Below are 10906 nucleotides of genomic sequence, written 5' to 3'. Positions count from 1 at the left end.
TTGGGTTTGAATACAGTTTTTATTTTTTAGTAGATAATTTCATAATTTAACCCTGTTTCCCCAATATACACATATTTTGTCACTTCCAGTGGTGTTTTTGTTTAAGAATATACCTATCTATTAGACAGCCTGTTTCTAAAGGAGTTTCCAAGATCAAGTAATATTACTATACTCACTTTGCTTGACCTGTTCTATTTACACAGGTTTTTATGTTTCTCATTCATTTTCCCTGATGCAATTCGGGTTTTTTTAAGAAAGCAGGGATGTGCTTGCCACATAATTATTAATATCCATATCTTCCTCAGTTAAGTTCTCTCAGTCAACACTTCACTGGAAAAAATCATAAAATGGGTTTCATTCTACGCTTCTCTAGGAGGGACTAGATCCACTCTATGTTTTACTGGGATTTAGGCACTTAAATATATAGCAACTTTGAAATCCAAGGCTTCAGCATTTTTCCAATATAATTCATTCAAAGTTAAATTCACATATTTAGATTTCTCCTTACATATTTATTTATACACTATCTCCATCAGCAAATATTTATAAATATACATAAATGTGTGTGCATGTATATGTGTTTCTTTCAGTAAGTCTTTCATTCTCCCTAGATTTTGTAAAAAATGCAAAATGCATCCATTTTAAGCACAGATGTGGCAAATAATATACTTAAGAAAGGATCATTAGATAGGACATGGAAAGATTAAGGAAAAAAGTACATGAATGGACTATTAGTGCATGCTAAAAATGCATGTAACTGAGAGATGGCTCAATGACTGCAGAGGATGGAGGACTGTTTTGCAGCTAATATGTAATAACAAACAAATTAATCAAGCTACAATCAAATTATGTAAAATACAGTGCAAATATAGTATACAAAAAAGGAAGCAAAATACCTGAAATCCTTCTCATGTCATTTATAAATCATGTTTGTAGAAATTGTTTCATAGAAATCAGATTTCCTGTATTTATAATTATGTAAAATACGTACGATATATTTGAATAGCTGATATAGATCACCTTATTTTTTATATCAGTCTTTCAAGGTTTCTCTTTTCCCATTTATTTATACTTTGGGAAGATCCATGGAATTCTTCCCACTTTTTCAATAAAACTATTAATAGTAAATTTTTATACAGAAAAACCTAATAGCCATGAATGACACAACATGTTTGAGAAGGAACTGGGATTTGTTTTGAAACAGAATTTGAAAGATAACACTTTACATGGATAATGAAACTATGAATTTATACATGGTTATCAAGTTCTTAAATGAGGGAGTTTTATACTTTATATAATAACGGCTTTTCAGCCTACAATAATTAATTACTAACTTAACCTCTCAGGTTTGATTTTGGTGTTGGTTATTAATGTTTACAGCTTGAATTATGGATATCATTTTGGTTTATATCTGTATCTCTAAAATGGGAGCCCAGCCATAACATTTGTATAACTGATAAAGATCTGCTACTCAGCTACACCGAAGCAAACTTCCTAATAATTGCCATAGAAATAAATTAGTAAAGAGTACAGAATTGACAATGAAGGTTATAACAAACCTTTTAACTGAAATTACATTATCAACTTTATGTGTTATAAATTCATTTGAATCTTGAGAAATTGATGTGTTTTGATTTTCAATAAGTGAGGGATGAGAGACCGCTGATTCTTTGATGTATATGGGTTTCAGGTTCCTAGAAGCTACATTTTGAAGTTAATATCCCAAATTACACAAGATTTGTAAATTTAGTGAAAGAAAACAGTGACATTAAACTCAAGGTAAGAAATTATTATACATTGTTTTATGTATCTTTATATAAAAAGTTACAAGTAGCAAGCATATGACACAGAAATGGAACAGTTACAGCAATAATTGTGAATGCATGCTTTTTACAATGTATCTAATAAAGGGATATTTGCCAACTCAAATATTCAGTAACATACATGCAGATTATTTTCTCAATGTCAAATTCAGTCATATTGCTAGGTGCTTATCCAACAAACATTTCTATTGAAGTGATTATGAATGGCTAAATACCTGATTTCAATAAATTGTTCCTGAAATTGGGAATTTAACTTGCAACGAAAAGAAGAGAGAAAAAGAAAAAGATAAATGACCAGTAAGCATAATAACCAAAGTCTTATTGCCTTCTAGTAATTTTACTCAATACTGTTTGCTGAATTTTGTCATGATATGAGAATAGCTGGTCAGAGAGTCCATAAAACCTCTAGCTGGTGTTTCCAAGGATGATAGTTTCACATTTCTTTGTAGCATGTTCAAAATCACCCAGGAGCGCACTATTCTCAAGCAGTCTATATAATGAAAACAACGCACATATAACAAAAGTTCAATGTAAATCTTCCACATATCACACAACAGACAAGTGACTAACAGACATAAAACATGTCAACTGAAATAAAACTAAGATTTAAAATAAGAAAAAATAAAAGGGACAGTCTCACTTAGGACTAAACTTCTTCTTCAGCTTTGCAGCACATCTCCAAATGTATTTAAAAACTAAGAAGCACTTGGTGTCCAGCAAACAAATTACAAAAGAAATGTATTATTTTGCAGTGGAATATCTTGCTAAGGAAGTGAGATATGTCTGTACTTCTTAGGTTTGGATAAAGGCAATGAAATGAAATTAGAAACATGTCCACTCTCTCAGACAGCTGAAATAACACAATATAGATTTTACCATTCATAGTTTGCATGACTGTGTGAAGAGTTGTCTGAAAGTAAAACAAAGTTAAAATATGCTCTCTCTATGAGGAAAAATACAGACAAATATTTACCTAAACTATCTAGAAGCAATAAAAGCATTAATGTATTCTCTCCCAGTAAAATTGCTGTATACATATATAGGCATATAAACATGTGTATACACATATCTATGTTTATATACATATACACATATACACATATAAATTGACAAATAAGAAGGTATCTATAACTTCAGTATAAACACCTGAGATTATGTGTATTGAGATTTAGTGTTGATAATAAATTATATAAAATGAAAAGCTTAGGAAAAAACTCCAAAAAGGAAATTTAATTTGCAGACATTAACATTAGTCCTACGGAATCTCTAAATCTATCAGTACTACCACATACCCTTCCGCTGACACTTCACAAGGTTAAATTAATAAAATGAACCGAAAACAGTTCCACATCTTCCTCTCTTGGGTTAGGTTGCCACATTTTACATACTATTTCACATGCTGGGACTCTGAATTTTATTTTTGTTAAAAAAAAAGAAAAAAGGAAAAAAAGAAAAAAAACCAACCAGCCAACCAACCAAAACAAAACAAAATCACAAACATAAATGAAACACCGAGGCCATGAAAAGCGTCTGTCTTTATAACATGTTTGGAGTGAAGTTTCTATTTAGCTAAGGAATTATTGTAGTGCTGTCAAGACTAAGGAATTAATAGATTTTGCTTAATTTACAATGCTGAAGTGGTCATCTGTTTCAGTTTTCTCAGTATTCAAACCTGGCTCTCTCCATACAAGGTGACATATAACTTGAGAACTAACACACATTTTAGCAATATAACAAAGAAAATGGAAAGCAACAGACTATTTAATTGTTGTATAGGTATGTTTACTTACCTCAGGTTTGTCTCTTAGACCCTAGTTGTGTTGTACTCAGACTCATGTTTGCTTAGAGACCCAATGAGGCAGAACCTGGAATGTTATGGCTATTTCATTCAAAATAATAATGTTTGCATAGAAAAAAAGAAATATATGCATATAGATACTGAATAAACAGTACACCTTGATAATCTGATCAGTATTAATGAAGTAATTTACATTGGCATGCAATTAGATTAAAAAAATCAAATAACATTTTTTTTTAAGAGACAGAAAAGCCTTAATGTGCAAAGAAAATATGGAGGGTATGTAAACAGTCACAAGAAGTGCATAAATAATGCATGCAAGAGAAAACACAAATATATATTAAAAGTTTCCGTGTTCTTTTTCAAATAAATGGTTCGTAAATGTTTCTGGTTTTCTTTTTCTTTTACTCGTAAGCTTTTAATCATTCATATGTTCAGTCATTCAAAGTGCAATATACAGTAGAAATAGCTCTTTTATTAAAAATATCATGCTCGACTTTTAATTGATTATAAAGATTCATTTTGACCACACTCTGATATGTAAATATATGAGTATTCTCTATTCACTATGCTGTCTCAAGTTCTAATCAATATATATATGTATGTTAATATGGGAAGTGAAGAATCTGTGATTAATAATGGAACAGATAAAGTTTTGCAAAAATTGTCATCCATTATATAAAACATAATTTTTCATGAGAAATGGGGTTTCCTTACCACAGGACTGTGTTTCTCATTATTGTGCCATGCATTTAAACGGATACATGTATTTTTTACTTATTGATGTATTGATTTAGAAATGTTAGAACAACAGTGGATGATACTCAAGGCCACCTCAGTTACAAGGGAACCACATGTATGTGGCTCTTTGAAAAACTAGATTCACACAAAATCTTCTTTGGTTTCTAAAAATTGTACCTGTTCTCTGTTGATCATCTGTGTGTGAATGCATGTGGGTATGTGTAAAATAGTAAAAGAAAAAGAAAGATATAAAATAGAAAGGTAAAAGTGAGATACAGGATCCTTCAGGAAACTGGAGCAGAGATGAGAGACAGGAAGAGAGAGATAATATAATGGTATGTGCTATCAGGAAACAGAAATTTAAACAATAAATAAAGAAGAAAGAAAATACATCTTTACTGAATAAAGAGTGAATATGTTAGGGAAATCAAGTCCTTACACAATAACCTTCATCAAAAATCTATTGATACTGACCGCTGAACAGCTTTATCATGTCTGGACAGCCTGTGACTTGTGGTTGGTACCTCTTCAATTTCATCTATGTCACACGCATCTGCAGCATCTTGTGAGTAGCTATGCTTCATGACAAGGATATTTCTCCTGTTCATGGGCTGAATGAGTGGTTTTACAGGCTGGGGTTGTATTTCTGTCAAGACAGAAGCATCTCTTGTGCTGAGGTTACTACGGCTGCCCTTAATGCTAGACACTTGTGATCCACAGTGATGGTCATGAATGCATTTTGAAGATGATCTCCGCAGTTTATGATAGTTTTCAAAGTCATCTGCAACATCAGCAAGGTCAGCTGTAGGCCCGGTCCCTCTAAGAGTGCATAACTCATAATGAGGAGGCTCAAACACCTCCTGGAACACTGTTTGATCAAAGTCTGTTTTCCTTTGGACAAATTTTTTACGAGGCTGTTTGATCTGTACGATAACAGAGACAACGATGAGGATGATCACAATGCAAGAAGTCACCCCAATTATAGTCCCACTGGTATTGGTAAGTTGGTCCAATAGGTTAGCTTTTCTCTTTTCTGTGTGATAGGAGAAAAAAAAATCACGATGTTAAGTTCAAGAAGAGTGCAGCTCAAGAATTAAAACAACCATGGTGGATTCACAGGTTACTGCAAAGCTGAGCCAAGTCTATGTCTGAATTCACTTAATCAATCTCACTGACAAAAAGAAAACAGGAAGAAATCAGGTATTTGTGGAAGCCAATTAGACAACACACAGGTCCTCTGTCTACCTATTCACTTGGAAAGTGGTATGTTACAAGCTTAATTAGATGAAATAATAATCTACATTTTTTATAAAAAGCAACCACTGTAGCAAGGAGATGGCTTTGTATTCACCTCTGAACTGACGAAGCCCCCAGATTCTTACAGGTGCTCTCTCTGCTATTTTTCTGTCCCTTTCTTCCGGTAAATATATGCAACTAGGACATTAGGACCAAAAAAAGAGCAAGACTACAGGATTTAGAAATTATTTTTTGCATTGAGAATTTCAGTGAAGTCCTAGTATTTATAAGCTGACCAGGTCTGTGGACAGTTATCGATGAAAAAGATAAATCAGGAGAAAATAGAGAAGTTATTTTAACTGAGGTTTCAGAAAACAACAACAAAAAAGTGAGCAATATATTTCTTTTGTTTCTGACCTATTAGTTATTACAACTTTTCTAAACACCCATAAAAAACAAAAGCTGATCCTACCTACTATCCTTTACTCAGGGGCCTCTAGGAAGTTAGCCAGCAAATTCAGCTTTTTGTATGAAGAAAAACAGAAAATATGCAGTAAAATAATAAAAAGAAAAACAATCTCACCCTACTATTATGTATATTTCTCTGTAATTTGCTTTCAAATGGCTGCAGATGCATGAGATCGTGACTGAGCCTTGTATAAATCCAAACCGAAACCATTTGCATCAGACTCTCACAGACACAGTAACACTTGACAATTGTGATTAAGTTTCAACACCCAGTTTAGTGTAATTTTTCCTGGCAACCTAAAACATACCAAAGGACTTAATAAAAAGCCTTTGAAATGAAAGTTATTGGCAACAAAACAATAACATCCATCTCTTCATAATCTCCTAGATACCAAAAATGAACTTTTCAGTACTCCTGATTTTCTTCTCTTGTATAGTCACCTGAGGTTTCTCTAATCAACACAGACTCTGGGGAAGTAGCAGACTTAGAAAATGCAACACAGCTACAAACAAACCTTTTGCTGCAATCAGCAAACCTCCTTTTCTAGTCAGAAAAACAAGAGAGGATAAATGCACAAGCCCAAATAAAAAGATACTTGGCAAATGAAAGATGAAAATCATTCCAGAAATTAAAGAGGAGGAGATATTTTCTGCTTTCCTCGGTTCTGAAAAATCAGAGAACAGATAATTATTTCCCAATTGTATGTTTAGATTCTTTGAGGAATATTATTCCATGCCACAGTTTTGCTGTGTTCTTTTGAAGTATTTTTTCATTTGTGCTTTTGCCCTATTGCACTGCTTGTCAGGATTTTACAGGCTTCAGAAGACTTATGGGCTGACTGCTAATCCATCTCATTCTGAATTTTTTCTTGATTGGTTCCTAAATTTGGCATATCCCATGTTTCCAGGAACAAATCTGCAGTAGCAGGGGCAGGAGGGGCCAGCGGCAGGGAAGCAAACTGTGTCCCTAGCCTGCAATGTAAGTCAGTTAAGCTGTTTTCCCTGAAGACAACACAGATGTTGATTTTTTTTTTTTCCCCAGAAACACAGAACAGTATTTAGAAGCCACTCTCAGCACTTGGTTAGGAACACTAGTCCCTACCTATGAAATAGATATTATGTCTGATTTTCTGTGCTTGTTCCTTGCTCTTTGATTTCACTTGATTATAGGTAGATTTGGTTGCTCTCTTAGAGTATTAATTCCACTTCACCTTGGTGTTTTAGGCAAGTGCATGGTATAAAGCTAAAAGACACCTGCTACCCATATGTTACTCCACTACAAAGGTAACTATGGCAAAAGAACCAAACTATGACTTTTATTAACATTTTAGATTGCACAGGAAAAGGAGACCAAATGATCAGAAAGCCTGTCAGAGGGACACAACCAGCCAGAAGGATGTAACCAACACAAATCAACACTAAGAAAAAAATTTGCTAACACTGATAGTAAAATCCATTAGTATTTTTACCTCTATTTTGTCTATCGATGTATGCACCCCCTGAATTACTCTTCCTTAGCATTGACCCACCTGGCACGCACTTAGCAAGAAACTAAGGATAATATGCTGTGTCCCACTCAATGTTTTGAATTCTACACATTACCTTTGCAGTGGTTTTCATCCCAAGGATACACACAATTCTGGAGTCCATTGCAGACCAATGTATTATTAATACACATATTACTGTGGCAAAAGAATGTGTTGGCTTCACAAGGGGCTAAAAACAAAAGAGAAAAAGCTGATATTAAGTAGTAAATCATTCAGCTCTGCACAACAAACAGATCTAAGAGTGATCACGTAACCTGTAATAGGAGAAAGCTATACAACTCAGGTCCTTGAGTATATTTCATATTCAACATGCAACATTGAGAGCACTCAAGTCACATACCTTTTAAGAGTCTATGTCAAAAGATTTTCAGTTCTGTCTAAGATAGACTTTCTCATAATCTGACTCTCATGGCTGTAGTGGGTTGGTCCTCCCTACATTGGTGGGGGTCATTGACGTGTTATCAACACTTCCAGCCACAGATCCAAAACACAGCACGCTATGGGCTGCTGTGAAAAAAGTTGACTCTATCTCAGCCAGAAACAGTGTATAGGAAATAATTTATTTTAAAGTTTGTTGCCAGAACTCCAGTTTTAGAAGAAAACGCGTGTGACTCAAAGAAGATATGTGTAATACTTTAGTGCCCATATCAACAGTGCCTGAACATTTATCAACAGAGAAAATAAAATTATTTTAAAACCTTTTGGCTACAGTAAAAAATTACCCCTTCGATCACAAGTTTGAAGATGAAAAAAAACCATAAGCCTTCAGTGTCCCTGAAGCCCATCGCCTAGGAGAATCACAAAGGCTTTACTGAAGGCCTTATTCTGTTACTGTGAAGAAGCAGCTTGGAAGCCAACAGAAGGAATTGTACATGCCACTAAACTGTGCTACTTACTCAAGTGTTGGGAGATCCTTAGGTGTTGGGGTTGCAAAGATACTACTCCAAATTATATAACATAGTAAAGAAGGATTACTCCTCAAATTTCTTCTATTTAAACCAAAACAGAAAATCTTCCTTCATTTGGAAAAAAGTTACAAACTTTATTGTGTTAAATCAGTAAAAATGAACTGTTTAAGCTTTTTTGTAGCTAAACAACCTCAAATCATTATTGTAATTATTTTTAAGGAAAAGTTAAAAAAATAACCTAAGAGTCTTAACTAATCAGAAAGGAGTTATGATGCTCATATTATTGATACTTAGAATTTGATTCTTCATGGCAGTTTTTCTATTCTTCAACTTTAAAAGGAGTTCCTGTGACAACATATATGTGTATCACAGAGACCAGCTCAGAGTGGACACCTGCTTCAGTGGTTTGCTAACTAAGGACAATACAAGTGCTTGTGACTCTATATACTATGTCAAGAAATCCACTTTTCAATAAATGCTTAAGTTCAGACATCCATAACTGATTATAAAGGCAGTTATGGTCTGTTAAACAAATAGTAAATGCTATCTAAACTTGTATAAACACCCAAATATGCAACCATCCACTCAGATATAACAGCATATGTATACTGTATCTCTTAGCCAATGCAGAAGATCGATCAACCAGACTTGTTCTGCCTGCTGTTCAATTTTTGGAAAAAATTGTTATACCATCCCCTAAGCTGCAGTGACCCTGGTCAGGTGTTAAGTTTGGTACAGGAAAGATTTTACTTTAAACTGCACAGGAAGAGCAGAACACATGCATATTAGCAAGTGAGGATGCTTGGAGACATTCCTTATCTATCTGCTGCTGTAATTTGGGGACTATGAGGGCTGGGTCTGGAGTATACTGTGATGTAATGTGATACATCATGATACATCATGATACATCATGATGTGACACATCATATAGGGGACACACTACAGGCACTATCATCCTTTCAAACTTTGGCTGCAATACCTGTTTCTGGGCAAGGCAAGGATCTTTTGGGACTGATTCTTTCTAACACACAGAAAGAGTCTCACTGCCTGCTTTAAACAAACAAGTGAGAGAAGGAGAGAATTTGTGAAAGGGAAACCTAAGAAAACCTGAGTAGCCACCCATTCAAAATACATGCTAATAAGTGGGAAGTGCACAAGAAGACCTAAATGACAAATGGAGAAAGCACAAGGAGTGAAAGGGGAATGAGAAAAAAAAAAAAGTGCAGGATAAGGAAAGTATATGCCATAAAGGAGGGAAAAAAACAAAACAAAAAAACCCCAAGCACACACACACACACACACACAAAAAGGAACACAAAACCAAAACCAACCAACCAACAACAACGAAAAAAAATCCAAAAGCAAAACAAAAAAAAAACCCAAACCAAAACAAACCCCCCCAAAACCACTAAAAATACGCAAAGTGGCATGAAAGGACATAGAAGTGAAGGGGTGAGAACAGAGTTCTGTGTCTGAGCAGGCAGAATCTCTTAGGTGTCTATGATTTGCTCTTGCCACTTTAAAATCAATCTGATTTAATCCTGAATGCAATGGCAAAGAAAGGATTTATAGTGGAAAAACAACCCCAAAAGAATAGAGAACAATTTAAGGAAATAAAAGGACAGCTGTGTAAGGCAGAAATAAAGGAATTTAGAAGTATAGTGGTGGTAAAATGAAGAATTACAGGAAGGTAGTAAAGGAAGTGAAAGGAAGAAGAAGAAAGAACTGCACAGAAGAAATAGTTGATACTTAATGCATTCTGCACTGAAAGGAATGACAAGAGATTTTATACCAAATGAAAAATATTAAGAAATGTTTCAGAAATAAGAGAGAAAAAATAAGAGTAGTACAAACGTTTTTTTTTTTTTTTTTAGATTTAAGAAGAGGACATAATTGTGCAAAGTGATGGTAGGGACATCAGGAAATGAAAGGCAGGAGAAAGGAAGAAAAAACAAAGAAAATTTATTTTTCTCTAAATCGTGCTGTTGAACCATAGAGGAAAGAGAAGGTATGTGAATAAAAGTGAAAACTAAATTAATAATGAGGCAGAGCAATTTCAGAGTAAGTACAGCAAGCTTAGCATGAGAGAAACCCAAATGTAAAATTCCTAAACCAAATCTAGCAGCTCCGTCTTGTCTATGTTCATAAAATTAGTGTAGTCAAGTCCTCTCTGTGGTCTCTTGAACCTGGAGTAATTAAGCTGGACCAGAAATCAATATATTTTCCTCACTCTAATGAAGGCTTTTTTTTTGAATGAATGAAAGTATCAAGAGAAGCTGAAAACTTGTCAGTCTCATTGTACACTGGAGGAATTTTTTTTTTCCCTTGAAGAGGCACAGCAAAGGGGTCTTGGTATGCTGCATCAAGGACATTCTAGTAATAGCA

General features: G+C 34.3%; 1 protein-coding gene across 2 annotated transcripts in view; it reads right to left on the bottom strand.

The window, feature by feature from the left end:
• Nucleotides 1-3627: 3627 nt before the first annotated feature.
• NETO1 (neuropilin and tolloid like 1) overlaps nucleotides 3628-10906 on the bottom strand; it is a 66945-nt gene continuing 59666 nt past the window's right edge. For both annotated transcript variants that reach the window (XM_065629244.1, XM_065629245.1), the window contains exons 8-10: nucleotides 7669-7782; nucleotides 4837-5395; nucleotides 3628-3688 (exon numbers count right to left, since the gene is read on the bottom strand). In XM_065629244.1, the coding sequence (XP_065485316.1) occupies nucleotides 3628-3688; nucleotides 4837-5395; nucleotides 7669-7782 (734 nt within the window). The remainder of the gene's footprint in view (nucleotides 3689-4836; nucleotides 5396-7668; nucleotides 7783-10906) is intronic.

This window comes from Caloenas nicobarica, chromosome 2 (assembly GCF_036013445.1).
Source record: "Caloenas nicobarica isolate bCalNic1 chromosome 2, bCalNic1.hap1, whole genome shotgun sequence".
NCBI classification, from domain to species: domain Eukaryota; kingdom Metazoa; phylum Chordata; class Aves; order Columbiformes; family Columbidae; genus Caloenas; species Caloenas nicobarica.
The sequence above is the reverse complement of the archived record's forward strand: the minus strand, read 5'-3'. Positions and strand labels throughout refer to the sequence as shown.